General features: G+C 39.1%; 1 protein-coding gene across 1 annotated transcript in view; it reads left to right on the top strand.

Annotated features, from left to right (window-relative positions):
• The window catches only part of RYR2 (ryanodine receptor 2), a gene marked incomplete at its 5' end in the record, with an annotated part of 557937 nt that overhangs the window by 101737 nt on the left and 440868 nt on the right, over nt 1-15332 (top strand). The window contains 3 exon segments of the mRNA NM_001082757.1: nt 544-656; nt 5764-5863; nt 6551-6647. Of these exon segments, the coding sequence (NP_001076226.1) occupies nt 544-656; nt 5764-5863; nt 6551-6647 (310 nt within the window).

The following is a 15332-nucleotide window of genomic DNA, read 5'->3' as shown; positions in this document are numbered from 1 at the left end:
TATCCATCTATGGTAGAATTTTCTTAATATTTCACTCTCAGGTTAATAGAAGCTACCATATTTTAAAACAGCAAAATAAAACCAGGCAAACAGGAGGACAGGATGAGTAACATTTCTAGATGACAACTTTTTGTGTCCTTTTTTTGAGTCAGGATCCCTAAGTCAGAGATTAAAAAAAAGTTATAATGCAGCTGTCAGAACACAAAACCTCAAGTCCTTTTGAAAGTAAAATGGCAACAAACTAAATGTTTTCCCAGAGAGCATTGTGAACAGTGTAATAGCATGTAGTTGAGTAAAGAATAAGTCAGATCAGACTGGGGGATTTGGTCTTAAGTTCATGTAAATAAAGAAACTCTTAGTGGGGGGAAATGGCACTGTTACACTCAAGTTTCTGTGAAAAGAATCTTCAATTCAGTGTGTCTTAAGGCATGCTCAGTTGGTTCAGTTTTTTTGATTTTTCATTGTCTAATATTAATTTATTCAAAGAAAACTAGATTTTAAATTAAGAGTTTCTCTGGGTCTACCTTTTCTACCATTCTGCAGGTGAGGCTTGTTGGTGGACCATACATCCTGCCTCAAAGCAGCGGTCAGAGGGAGAAAAAGTACGAGTTGGAGATGACCTCATCTTAGTCAGCGTGTCCTCTGAAAGGTACCTGGTAAGTGTGCAAAGTAGGATCATGGACTTGTGATATGACAAATGACAGGCCAAGAAAATAACCTCTTTTAGGGTTATTTTGCCAGTCATTTAAGAAAATTGCTTATAAGCACCCTTGTATCTCTATTTGATGCGTTGTGCATAAATCTCTATTAGTAGGAGGGTGATGTGACATGAATGTAAATGTCATTTACCAGTCTGTGTGGGCAGGCTTCCCTCATGACTTTGATGTGCATGGTCATGATAATGATAGTACTTGTTTTGGATATTTTTTTTTGACAGGCAGAGTTAGACAGTGAGAGAGAGACAGAGAGAAAGGTCTTCCTTTTTCCATTGGTTCACCCCACAAATGGCTGCCAAGGGTAGCGTGCTGCAGCCGGTGCCCCACGCTGATCCGAAGCTAGGAGCCAGGTGCTTCCTCCTGGTCTCCCATGCAGGTGCAGGGCCCAAGCACTTGGGCCATCCTCCACTGCCCTCCTGGTCCACAGCAGAGCTGGACTGGAAGAGGAGCAACTGGGACAGAACCCGCCACCCCAACCGGTGCCAGTGCTGCAGGCAGATGATTAGCCAAGTGAGCTGCGGTGCCGGCCTTGGATTCTTTTTATTAATAGAATGTAAATGAGATCTAATCTGGAATTTCAGAATTCTGTGGTTTTAATTTTGTGCCCAATGAAAAGGCTATTATGAAGGAAGTTATGATTACCTATTTTGATAGTTAGGAAAGCCAATTATCATGTGAGAAATACTTGCCATGTTAAAAATCAAAAAGAGTTTATGGCTGTCGTTGGCATTGCATTGTTTCAAAGGATAGGGAATAGAAATGGGAGAATGAAGAAATAAGTTCATGTTTCATTATTGAATGCATTTTTTATTTTTCTCATGAGGCCAATATAATAATTTAAGGTATTTAGTAAGTTATGATTTTGCTACAGAATTATCATATTTGGAATTTTGCAGAAAATTAAAATCAATGGATACATGAATTTTGCCAGTACAAAATAATATATTTCAAAGTTGATAAATAAAACAAATACAAAACTGGGAATTATAATCTTTATGTGAAAATCCACATGACAACTTCCTGACATCACAATGAATGATAATTGAAACAAAAATCAGAATCCAAACACATGGCAGTTGAAGCTTACACTGGATGGTAGAAAGTGTGCTATCAAAATATTGTGTGTAATTGAGTCTGGGTTAAGTAAGTGGCTGATACCCCTTTGCTCTGCAAACATGGAAATAGGGTGGGTTTGGGGATGTTGTAAGCCAGTTTTGGTTTATCAACACATTTATTTCCAGTTTTGAAACATGTGTAGGAAGAATCCTTTTGTTTCTCCTGTTTTGCTTGCTTTGTGTGACTGACAGGAACTTTTGGATTAAGTGAAGTGCCTTATGTTGCATAGCTATCAGGGCCTGGAGCATTTGTCTACATTTTATCAAAACAATGTAGGTAGAAACAGTCACCATGCAAATTTCTAAGGCAATACAGGTGTGCAGCTTGTAAAAAATAAGCATTTATCAAGCTCTGGCTGTGTGCACGTGCTGTGTGTTAAGCTGATGAATTTTGATCAGATGGGATTTTGAGAAGTAGTTTTATTTGGAAACCAATAGCAGTAGCAATAACTGCTTTATTTTTTTATATGTAAAGTCTACACATTTTATTTTGTTCTTGATATAACTATGTGCTTTTTGTTGATGGTGTTGTGTAACTTTGTTTCAAAAGAAAATCAGAAATCAGTTTTGAATGCAAACAACTCAATTATTTGCTAACTTTAATTAATCCAATAAACAATACTTTTATTTGTATAGTGCTTCTCTTTAAGATTTTATTTTATTTATTTGACAAGTAGAGTTACAAACAGTGAGAGGGAGAGACAGAGAGAAAGGTCTTTCATCTGCAGGTTCATTCCCCAAATGGCCTCAAAGGCCGGAGCTGGGCCAATCCGAAGCCAGGAGCCAGGAGCTTCTTCAGGGTCTCCCACAGGGGTGCAGGAGCTCAAGGACTTGGGCCATCTTCTACTGCCTTCCCAGGCCATCATCAGAGAGCTGGATTGGAGGAGGAGTAGCCAGGACTAGAACCGGCACCCAAATGGGATGCTGGTGGTGCCGAAGGCAGAGAATTAACCTCCTGCTCCACAGCGTCAGCCCATGCTCTTTAATAAAAAGCATATTCTGATTCATTAACATATCTCTTAGGTAAATAATGATAGGAATTTACCAGTTTTTATATGCCATTCACAGAGCTAAGAGCCTTGCTTGAATTAAAGAATTTAAAGCCATAGCAGGGGCAAGCATTTGGCTCAGCTGTTAAGACGTCACTAGGGATACCTCATCCCATTTAGAAGTGCTTGGTTACAGCCTTGACTTCACTTCTGATCCAGCTCCCTGCTAATGCATATTCTGAGAGGCAGCAGGTAATAGCTCAAGTACTTGGGTCCTTGACACCCATGTGAATAACCCAGATTGAGTACTGAGGTCTTAAATTTGGCCTGACCCAGTTCCAGCTGTTGGAAAGTGAACCATGATCGAGATCAGGATTTTGATCTGTCTGTCTGTCTATATCTGTGCATGTCTGCCTTTCAAATAAAATAAAAATAAGAAAGTTTTTAAGATTCATGAAAACATCACCAAACAATGGATTGAAAATACATTAGGAAAAGCAAAATCTTTCAATTTAAAGAGTGATGAAAAAGGCATAAAAATGTATGTGAGGAGTCTTCAAAATGTTCATTGAAGGCTGGCGCTGCGCTCATTTGGCTAATCCTCTTCCTGTGGCACCAGCACCTTGGGTTCTAGTCCCAGTTGGGGCGCTGGATTCTGTCCCAGTTGTTCCTCTTCCAGTCCAGCTCTCTGCTGTGGCCCGGGAGGGCAGTGGAGGATGGCCCAAGTGCTTGGGCCCTGCACCTGCATGGGAGACCAGGAGGAAGCACCTGGCTTCTGGCTTTGGATCAGCGCGGTGCACCGGCTGCAGCGCGCTGCCTGTGGCGGTCATTTGGAGGGGGAACCAACAGAAGGAAGACCTTTCTCTCTGTCTCTCTCTCACTGTCTAACTCTGCCTGTTAAAAAAAAATGTTCATTGAAAATATATATTATGAAAAAGCTGCAGGGATTTCAGACATTTTTTGCACCAAGATAAACGCCTTTAATTCCATTTTCCACAAACTTTTTTGAGGTATCCTCATAATTAGTGTTTTTTTTGTATGTGCAGTCTTTTGCTCACCATCATTGAAATAATTATATTTAGGGAAAAACTTAAAATATTTTCCAAGTTTATGATACTTTCAGTTTTAAAAAAGAGATTTATTTATGTGAAAGGCAGAGTCACAGAATGACAGAGGAATAGAGAAAGAGGACACACAGAGAGATCTTCCAGCCACTAGTTCACTCCCCAAATGCCAGCAACAGTTGGGGCTGGTCCAGACCAGATTGATGCCAGAAGCCAGGAGCTTCACCAGGATCTCCCACAGGGATGCAGAGGCCCAAGAACTTGAGCCATTTTCCACTGCTTTCCCAGCCACGTTAACAGGGAGCTGATAGGGAAGTGGAGCCACTGGGACTCAAACTGGCACTCTTATATGTGATATGAATGTGGCAAGTGGCAGCCTAACCCATTGTCCCACAATGCCAGCCCAATCCGTTGTCCCACAATGCCATCCCCAGCTACTATGATTTTAAATATTTGATTGGTTTCTTGGCATACTTACTTGTTGAATAACATTGCTAGATGTTGGAGGTACAGTTGTGAACTCGTGTAGGATAGCTTACAAGAGGCAGAAAAAAAAACCTTAATAACTACATTGTGTGATAATTGAGGGAAAATATAATTTTCTCATTTGAGGAAGCAGATGGGATATAACTTATTTGTAAATTATCAAAGATTTATAACATGCTGGGAAAGAAATGAGTTGATAAAGAATCTCAGCTGGGATCATCTTAAGAATGACACGGCCGAGATCGAGAAAAGTTAGTGCATAAGCAGCCAGTCAACTGACATTGGAGAGTGGGATAGGAGCCAATTATTAGAAACTCAAATGTATTGACTGGATAACTGTTAAGCTTCTTGATGAAAAAAGTACTGATGATTATGAATATGTTGAAATGTCAAAATTTCTTTAGTTTGGCTTCTAAGAGAAAGAGTACAAAAGAACTTTCCCTGCTGGGGGCTTGAGAGTAGTGTATTCAGGCAGCAGAGGCACTTCGGGTGTTGACAGTCCTGTGGAGTACATGCTGGTCTTCATCTAACAAGGATGGGCAGATTTCTGGGAAACTGATGTTGTGATCAAAGTCTTTAAAAGCATAGGCTTGCTGGTAGTATTTGGAAAGTTGCAGAAACATTGCAGGATATTGGTGAGACTTGCTGCAAAGACTCTAAGAACACAGGTGCTTGTTCCATATGTGTTTGAAATCCTAGAAAAAGCCAAGTAGTGATGAGTAAAATAAGCAAGGCACTGTTCTATAATTGTAATTTTATCTTCCTTCATTTGCAGTTGATAACATATTTTAAGACTACAAGACACTAATTATGATATATTAACATTTTTCTATTTTTAAATGGAAAACCTGAAATTTGTATTATTCAAGTTTTCTCAGAAATTTATTGGCCTGGTTTTAGAGAGCCATTAGAAAATATCGCCCTCTAATATGTTTGCAGATAACAGTTCCTAAAGGATTCCATAAAGCACACTGGTCCAATAGATTTCACCTACCTCACTATCAAAACACTATTGCAGTCTGATATGTAAAAGCTTAATTATGATTTGGATTATAAGTGCCTACTGCTTGTACCATGTCATCCATCAATAAGCATTAACACAAAAAAACCCTCTCTTTATACAAGTAAATCTCTGTACTATATGTTATTCATTTGTACATTTTCTGATTACTAGCTTAACAGTAACTGAAAATGAAGCACTCAAATACAAATAGGAACTTTTATTATTTATTTCCCAGCAGTCTTTTAATTTTTGAATAGCAGAGATGAAATAGAGGTTCTCTTCACATAGATATGTCCAAATCAGCAATGCAAAGTTTGAATTGCCGGAAGCGCTTACATATTAAGATTTACCAGAACCTGAAGCAATGCCTCCCTTTGCCTCTCGCTACAGCACCTGTCTTATGGTAACGGCAGCTTGCATGTAGATGCCGCCTTCCAGCAGACGCTCTGGAGCGTGGCCCCCATCAGCTCAGGAAGTGAAGCAGCCCAAGGTAAAAACTCCGCTTCAGTTAGCATGCCCGTCCTAGATGCATGGTTGAAAATCATCTTCAGAATTGCGATAATGAGCTGATTCTTCATTAGAGCTGTCTTGTGTCAAAATATTCTATCATGCATACACATGACATTTGAGAATCTTGTTGAAGTTGCTATTTAAAAGTGAAGCTTGTGTTAAGCTATATCTCATTTTTATGCAATCGTAAGCTTTAGCTTCTTTGTAGAGCTTGATGTGCTAGCTGTCCCAGGGTTGTTTTCTCCAGTTTCCCAGCCTCAGGGTATTGCTCAGTTGGGCTGATGTCAACACTGCTCATGTTTCAGGGTCATGCCTGGATCATGCTCATGTTTATGCAGCAGATTTTCCCAGGAAATTATCTGCATTTGTTCTGCTGCTGTTGCTGTTGTTATTCTCACTGGTGTAGGCTGAAATATGATCCAATACATCTTTGTATGTCTAATGGAGAATGTTATATGGTTGAGGTCATGTGTCCTAATGGGACTGTCATTAACGGGACTCAGGGTGACTGACACCATCCACTTCTGTCTGTGACTTTGGCCAAATACTTAAACCTTTCTACACAATTTCTCTATGAAAATAGAAGATTGAACCAGATGAAGTGTTTGGCTTATCAACATCTGACTGATCATGGCAGTCCAAATGTTATTGATCTTTGATCCTACAGGGTATCTGATTGGCGGTGATGTCCTCAGGCTGCTGCATGGACACATGGATGAATGTCTCACTGTCCCTTCGGGAGAACATGGCGAAGAGCAACGGAGGTTGGTACCTGAGCCCAGGACTCTAAGCCTTGCTTCTTTTGTTTTTGCCTTGGTGTACCCTTTCCTAACTGAGAATATATGTTTAAGCTATTAGCATAAAGCAAAATGAACCAGTGTCACTCACCTATTCACTGATGGTAGTTTAGGTAAAATGGCAGGCTTAGGTATAAACTATATGTGGACTGTAAGAGAATGCATCAAACCCAAAGCAATCTGATATTTCTGATTGGAAAAGTGGAACATGTTTGGTGTGAAGGTCGGAGTTAAACTTTGGGCACATGTGAGGATGGAGTGTCTGTGGACCATCAAGGATGAAATTGGGACATCTGAGTCTTTAACTTAGAAAAGTCTAGGGTTGAATATGAATCTCAAATGAATGGGGGGTGATATTTGGAGGAATGGGCATCCATCATGTGTTGACTCAGGTGGAGAGGGAGAAGGGTTCCTCAGCTAGGGCCTTGCTTTAGAAAGGCTGTGAAGTCCTGGACTACACTAACCAGGCAGGAGCCTGAGGATAGACACTGACAGAGCACTGATATTTAGGATGTGGAAAGAGGAAAAAGAGTCAGCATTGTAATAGCTGGAGAACTAAGTGAGTTAATCATGGAAGTCAAAGGAGTGTCAGGGAGTGGCTGTGTTAACAATAATGATATGTCATTAGCCAGGGTTGGGGGCAGAGGGCAGAAGGCTAAGACTCCTCTTAGGACACCAGTATCCGATATGGAGTGTCTGAGTTCAAGTTCTGCCTCTACTTACGATCCAGCTTACTGATAATGCACCTGAGATGTAGTAGATGATGGCTCAAGTACTTGAGTTCCTGCCATCTACATGGGAGTCCTGGAAGAAATTCTTAGCTCCTTGCCTCAGCCTGGCCTGACCCTTTTCATCACAGGTGTTTGGGGACTGAACTAGTGTATGGAAGATCTATCTCTGTCTCTTTTCGGCCCTGTTTCTCTCTCTCTCATTCAAATAAAAAGAATTAGATAAAATATACAACAAATTAAAAATCTTTGGTGTATTCCTATGGATTTAGGGGATATAAGAGTTAGGGGTTATAAGATTCTGTACCAGAATCTTCTGAATCTTCAGTCCCTGACTTTCTAAATGGAAGAGTTAGACTAAGAGATTCTTAGAGCTCTTTTAGCTTTTTTTGTAGACACTGCAGAAATTTTTGGTTAAGGAATTGGACTCTAGGGTTAGACAGTCCTGGATTAGGGTCTTGGCTCTGCTTCTTGTGTAACTTGTGCAAGCGACTTAATTTATTTCAACACTGGTTTTTCTGCTCTTTAAAAATACAGTTTAATATTATCCTTAGTTGTATAAAGCTTACATAACGAAATGCACGTAAAGTACTTGATACATATTAAGACATCAACAGATTTATTGTTGTTCTTACTGTCATCACTATTACATAGGCAGCATATTTAGTTAGATATTATGGAAACATTTGAAGGATTCTGGGCATGTGGATGGAAGTATGGTAGATTGTAGACTTTGCAAGAAGAGAGGCCAAACTGTTTTCACAGAGAATCATTTAGGTGCTTGATTATCATTGCAGAGAAAACTAGGAAAGATTTAAAATCTGTTTTAATACTGCTCTGAACTCACTCTCTTATTGCATACATGTTTATTCCTGCCCATCTTCTCAAAGTACTGATCTTTACTTCATGTTGATAATTCTATGCCAATTTAATCTCAGTATATATTCAGATCAGTATATCAGGACTCTTTCTAGGTTGTTATGGCAATAAGAATAAATCTGTATGTGTCCCTTTGGCAATAAGAATAAATCTGTAAGTGTCTCTTTTTAAAAATACATTTATTTGAGAAGCAGAGTGTGGGGAGCAACGCGGACTAGACTAAGTTACTGGAATTAAGACTTACTCAATGCATCTGTTCTCCCACAATATGGCGCTGAGAAGGGAGAAACAGCTTCTACACAGCTGCCTCCAGTTCAACCAATAAACTGTAGGACCTGCTCCTGATTGGAGGAGAGCAGCGTACTCGGCGTGTGGGTAGCAGAGTTGGGATTGGTGGAAGAGGACTATAAAGGAGGAGAGAGACAACATGCACCAGGAACATCTAAGGGGAACATCTATCTGAAGGAACACCTGTGCAGCCCCCGAGAGAGCCGGCCGGCGGTGTGCCGCTCCCCCGCGGAAGTGGGGAAAGTGGCCAGGGGGAACCGCCCTTCCACGGAGGTGGAAGGGTCGGTAGCCAACCCGGGAAGAACCAGCAGCAAACCCGGGGAGGGCCGAGCAGATAAAAGAACAGCGCAGGGTCCTGTGCCGTTCCTCCACGAAGACGGGGAGCGACAGCAGAGAGAATGAGAATGAGAAAGACTGCGTATCTGCTGGTTAACTATCTAAATGTCCACCATGGCTATGGTTGTGCCAGGCCAAACTGGGAACAAGGAATGCAATCCAGGTCTGTCTCCCATATGTGGATAGCAGGGATCTATCACCTGCTGTCTTCTAGGGCATGCATTAGCAGGGATCTAGAATCAGGAACAGAGTAGGGACTTGAAACCTAGGCCAGCATCTTAACTGTAGACTAAATGCCCACTCCTGATTTTTCCCCTTTTCATAGCATGTTTAACATGACTGAAATTAGATTAAAATGATGTCAGATCATGGCTTGAGGGAGAAAATGAGTCAGAATTGGAGAGCATGCAGCGTAAGAGATTTTGCTTGACAAAGAAGAGTTATATTAGTCTTAATTACATGGTGGGATGGAACAGTTATGTGGACATAACAATTCCTTAAATTTTAAATTTACAGGGCATTTTATTATTTCAAATCTTATTAATATTGATTCATGGACATTTTAAAATCATTCTCTGTTCTCGCCCTAAGTCATTGCCAGTGCCTGAGGAACTGGGGCATGCAAAGGACTGCTCAGCCTGGAAGCAACATTTCTTTAATTGATATCAGTCTGCCTTTGAGGAGAATTGCATAGTGATGACCTAAAATACATATGTTGACTCATTTAAACAAGAAAGTATAATTTGATTATTGGGCAGGCATTTGAATATTGGGGAAGTTTTGAACAAATGTGTAAATTTTTCTTTTATTACTGACTGCTATAATTATGATTGGGCAGTATTCATTAATTGTATCTTGCTATTTAAGTAAAACAACTAAAATAAAATCAATTTTTAATTAAAAAATAGTGGGAATTTTTAAGGAGATGTCAGAAGTGACATTTACTTCTGAGCAGTTTAGGGATATTTGGATAGTAACTATTCTGTTCCAGAATGGTTTTGTCAGTTACCCAAGCCTTGTTTCATTAACAGTTGTTGAACATACAGGAATGTAATTTCAGTTTTTGAAAATGCAGTTGATGATGAGTTTTTAAATTTTACATAATAACAGAATTATCTTTAATCTCCTCTTCAGATTTCATTGTGTATGTAAATGTGGTTACCTATGATTTCTCATAAGGACTATTAACATGAATGAAATTAGATTAAAATGATCTCAGAAAACTCTTAGAATGAAGAATGTATAGTGTACTGTATCATTAAGTAGAATTGAGTTGGAGATTGAAGGCTATCAGTGTTAGCATATACATTAATTTTTCCCATAATTCCTTCCCATATTATTTTATAATTTGAATTCTGACAAGCTTATGAAAATATACTATCACTATTGTGTTTTTTTAAAATTCTTATTTCAGACTAGTTTTAAATATATAAGCTAGAAATTATGAAATTGTATATAGAGTTCCCCAGGCCCCTTACACAGCTTCCCCTATTAACATCTTTTCTTTTCAACTTTTATTTAATAAATATAAATTTCCAAAGTACAACTTTTGGATTACAGTGGCTTTTCTCCCCATAACCTCCTACCCACCCACAACTATCCCATCTTCCACTCCCTCTTCCATCCCATTCTTCATCAAGATTCATTTTCAATTATCTTTATAGACGGAAGATCAGCTTAGTATATACTAAGTAAAGATTCCAACAGACTACACCCACACAGATACACAAAGTATAAAGTACTATTTGAGTACTAGGTATACCATTAATTTTTATAGTACAACACATTAAGAACAGAGATCCTACATGGGGAATAGGTGAACAGTGACTCACATTGTTGATTTAACAATTGACACTCTTATTTATGAGATCAGTAATCACCCGAGGCTCTTGTCATGAGTTGCCAAGGCTATGGAAGCCTCTTGAGTTCACCAACTTCAATCTTATTTAGACAAGGCCATAGTAAAAGTGGAAGCTCTCCTCCTTTCAGAGAAAGGCAACTCCTTCTTTGATGGCCCGTTCTTTCTGCTGGGATCTCACTCTCAGAGATCTTTCATTTAGGTCATTTTTTTTTTTTTTTGCCAGAGTGTCTTGGCTTTCCATGCATGAAATACTCTCATGGGCTTTTTAGCCAGATCCGAATGCCTTAAGGGCTGATTCTGAGGCCAGATTGCTGTTTAGGGCATCTGCCATTCTATGAGTTTGCTGTGTATCCTACTTCCCATGTTGGGTTGTTCTCTCCTTTTTAATTATATCAGTTAGTATTAGCAGATAGTAGTCTTGTTTATGTGATCCCTTTGACACTTAATCCTATCTTTATGATCAATTATGAACAGAAACTGATCACTCTGATTAGTGAGATGGCATTGGTACATGCCACCTTGATGGGATTGAATTGGAATCCCCTGGCATGTTTCTAGCTCTACCATTAGGGATAGGTCCAAATGAGCATGTGCCAGACTGTATATCTCCTCCCTCTCTTATTCCCACTCTTATATTTAACAGAGATCATTTTTCAGTTAAATTTAAACACCCAAGAATAATTGTGTGTTAATTAAATAGTTCAACCAATGGTATTAAGTAGAACAAAAAATACTAAAAGGAATAAAATAGTAAGTTTTTCCTTGACAGATAGGACAAGGGCTGATCAAGTCACTGTTTTTCATAGTGTTCATTTCACTTCTACAGGTTTACTTTTAGGTGCTCAGTTATTTGTCACCAAACAGGGAGAACATATGATATTTGTCCCTTAGGGACTGGCTTAGTTCACTCAGCATGATGTGTCCCAGATTCCTCCATTTTATTGCAAATGACTGTATTTCATTGTTTTTTTTATTGCTGTATAGTATTCTATAGAGTACATATCCCATAATTTCTTTATCCAGTCTTCTGTTGAGAGGCATTTAGGTTCATTCCATGTTTTAACTGTTTTGAATTTATCAGCAATATATATTGAGGTGCAGACAGCTCTTTTATTTGCCAATTTAATTTCCTTTGGGAGAATTCCAAGGAGTGGGATGGCTGGGTCTGTGGTAGGGCTATATTCAGGTTTCTGAGAAATCTCCAAACTGTCTTCTATAGTGGCTTTACCAGTTTGCATTCCCTCCAGCAGTGAATTAGTGTCCCTTTTTCTCCACATCCTCACAAGCATCTGTTGTTAGCTGATTTCCGTATGTAAGCCATTCTAACTGGGTTGAGGTGAAACTTCATTGTGGTTTTGATTTGCATTTCCCTGATGGCTAGTGATCCTGAACATTTTTTCATGTGTCTGTTGGCCATTTGGATTTCCTCTTTGAAAAATGTCTATTGAGGTCCTTGGCCCATCTCTTAAGTGGGTTGTTTGTTTTGCTGTTGTGGAGTTACTTGATCTCTTTGTAGTTTCTGGTTATTAATCCTTTATCATTTGCATAGTTTGCAAACATTTTTTCCCATTCTGTCGGTTGCCTCTTCACTTTCCTGACTCTTTCTTTTGGAGTACAGAAATTCAGTTTTCCCAGCACCATTTGTTGAATAGACTGTCCTTACTCCAGGAATTGGTTTTAGATCCTTAATCAAATATAAGTTGGCTGTAGATGTTTGGATTGATTCTTGGTGTTTCTATTCTGTTCCATTGGTATATCCATCTGTTTCTGTAGCAGTACCATGCTGTTTTGATTACAACTGCCCTGTAGTATGTCTTGAAATCTGGTATTGTGATGCCTCCAGCTTTGTTTTTGTTGTAAAAGATAGCTTTAGCTATTCGAGGTCTCCTGTGCCTCCATATGAATTTCAGCATCATTTTTCCCAGATCTGAGAAGAATGTCTTTGGTAGTTTGATTGGTATCACACTGAATCTATAAATTGCTTTTGGGAGAGTGGACATTTTGATGATATTGATTCTTCTAATCCATGAGCATGGAACATTTTTCCATTTTTTGGTATCCTCTTCTATTTCTTTTTTTAAGGTTTTGTAATTCTCATCATAGAGATCTTTGACATGCGTGGTTAAGTTTGTTACAAGGTATTTGATTGTTTTTGTGGCTATTGTGAATGGGATTGATCTTAGAAGTTCTTTGTCAGCCATTGCATTGCCTGTGTATACAAAGGCTGTTGATTTTTGTGCATTGATTTTATATTCTGCTACTTTGCCAAACTCTCTGTGTTCCAATAGTCTCTTAGTAGAGTTCTTTGGATTCCCTATATAAAGAATCATATCATCTGCAAAGAGGGATAGTTTGATTTCTTCCTTCCCAATTTGTATCCCTTTAATTTCTTTTTCTTACCTGATGGCTCTGGCTAAAACTTTCAGAACTATATTGAATAGCAGTGGTGAGAGTAGGCATCCCTGTCTGGTACCAGATCTCAATGGAAATGCTTCCAACTTTTCCCCATTCAATAGAATGCTGGCCATGGGCTTTTCATAAATTGCTTTGATTGTATTGAGGAATGTTCCTTCTGTACCCAAATTGCTTAGAGTTTTCATCAAGAAATGGTGTTGTATTTTATCAAATGCTTCCTCTGCATCTACTGAGATAATCATATGGTTTTTCTTCTGCAGTCTGTTAATGTGGTGTATCACATTGATTGATTTGCAAATGTTGACCCATTCCTGCATACCAGGGATAAATCCCACTTGGTCTAGGTGGATGATCTTTCTGATGTGTTGTTGCATTCTATTGGGCAGAATTGTATTGAGGACTTTTGTGTCTATGTTCATCTATGGTCTGTAATTCTCTTTCTCTGCTGCATTTTTTTAGGTTTAGGAATTAAGGTGATGCTGGTTTCATAGAAAGAATTTGGGAAAATTCCCTCTCTTTGAATTGTTCTGAATAGTTTGAGAAGAGTTGGAGTTAGTACTTCCTCAAATGTCTGGTAGAATTCAGCAGTGAATCCATCCAGTCCTGGGCTTTTCTTTGTTGGGAGGGCCTTTATTACTGATTCAATTTCTGACTCGGTTATGGGTCTTTTTAGGTTTTCTATGTCTTCATGGTTCAATTTAGGTAGGTTGTATGTCTCCAGGAATCTATCCATTTCTGATAGATTTCCCTGTTTGCTGGCATACAATTCTTTATAGTAATTTCTGATGACGTTTTTTATTTCTGTGATGTCTGTTGTTATATTACCTTTTTTTCTCTAATTTTATTGATTTGGGTCTTTTTTCTCCTTTTTAACATCTTTTTAAAAATGATGTGTTTGTTTATTTGTTTGGAAAGCTGAATCACAGAAATAGGGAGTGCCAGAGATACCTTCCATCTGCTGAACCACACTCAACTTTCCCTGTTTATTAATCCAAACTCTATCTCTCATACCCCTACCAGCCTATAATAATCAATATTTGGTGTTCAGATCATTTTTAAGCTCCCATATTTGAGGTAGAATGTGTAGTGTTTATATTTCTGTATCTGGTGTGTTTCACTTAACACGATGTATTCAATTCCAACTATTTTGCTATAAACAACAGGTTTATTCCTTTTTATGAATGAATAGTGTTCCATTGTGTATATATGCCACATTTTCTTTATTCATTTGTCTGCTGATGGACATCTTGGTTGGTTCCTTAAGTTGGTTATTGTGAGCAGTGCTGCAATAAGCATGACAGAGTAGATATCTCTTTGATACCATGTGTTCATACTTTATGTATGTACCCAGTAGTGGGATTGCTGCCTCATATAGAAATTACATTTCTAGTTCTTAAAGAAGTCTTTGCACTGTATTCCACAGTAGCTGCAGTAATTCACATTCCTACCAACACTGTATAACAGTTGCCCTTACACCACAGTCTCCCCAGCATTTTTCACTTGGTTGTCTTTATCATAGCCATTTTAGCAGGATCAAAATGATATCTCCTTTTGTATTTTAAGTTTCTTTAGATTTTTCCAGCAAAACTACTGATATTCAATTTGTCTAAATGACAATGAAAGCAATAAAAGTGTAATACATGTTAGATGTGATCAGCCAAGTGAGAGAAATGTGTCCGGTGCTGTGGTGTAGCGGATAAAGCTGCCACCTGCAGTGCTGAAATCCCATATGGGCGCAGGTTGAGTCCTGGCTGCCTCACTTCAAATCCAACTCTCTGCTGTGGCCTGGGAAAGCAGTAGAAGATGGCCCAAGTACTTGGGCCCCTATACACATGTGGGAGACCCAGAGGAAGCTCCTCGCTCCTGGCTTTGGATCAATGTTCCTCTGGCCATTGTGGCCATCTGGGGAGTGAACCAGTGAATGGAAGACCTCTCTCTCCTTCCCTCCCCTCCCCTCCCCTCCCCTCCCCTCCCCTACTCTTTTCTCTCCTCTCCTTTCTCCTCTATCTCCCTTCTCCTCTCTCCCCTTAACTGAAATGTGATCCCTGTTAAACATAAGAGTGGGGATAAGAGAGGGAAGAGATGTACAATTTGGGACATGCTCAAGCTGACTTGCCCCAAATGGTAGAGTTAGAAACATACCAG

The sequence above is a fragment of the Oryctolagus cuniculus genome, chromosome 13 (genome assembly GCF_964237555.1).
Source record: "Oryctolagus cuniculus chromosome 13, mOryCun1.1, whole genome shotgun sequence".
Classification (NCBI taxonomy): Eukaryota; Metazoa; Chordata; class Mammalia; order Lagomorpha; family Leporidae; genus Oryctolagus; species Oryctolagus cuniculus.
The sequence above is the reverse complement of the archived record's forward strand: the minus strand, read 5'-3'. Positions and strand labels throughout refer to the sequence as shown.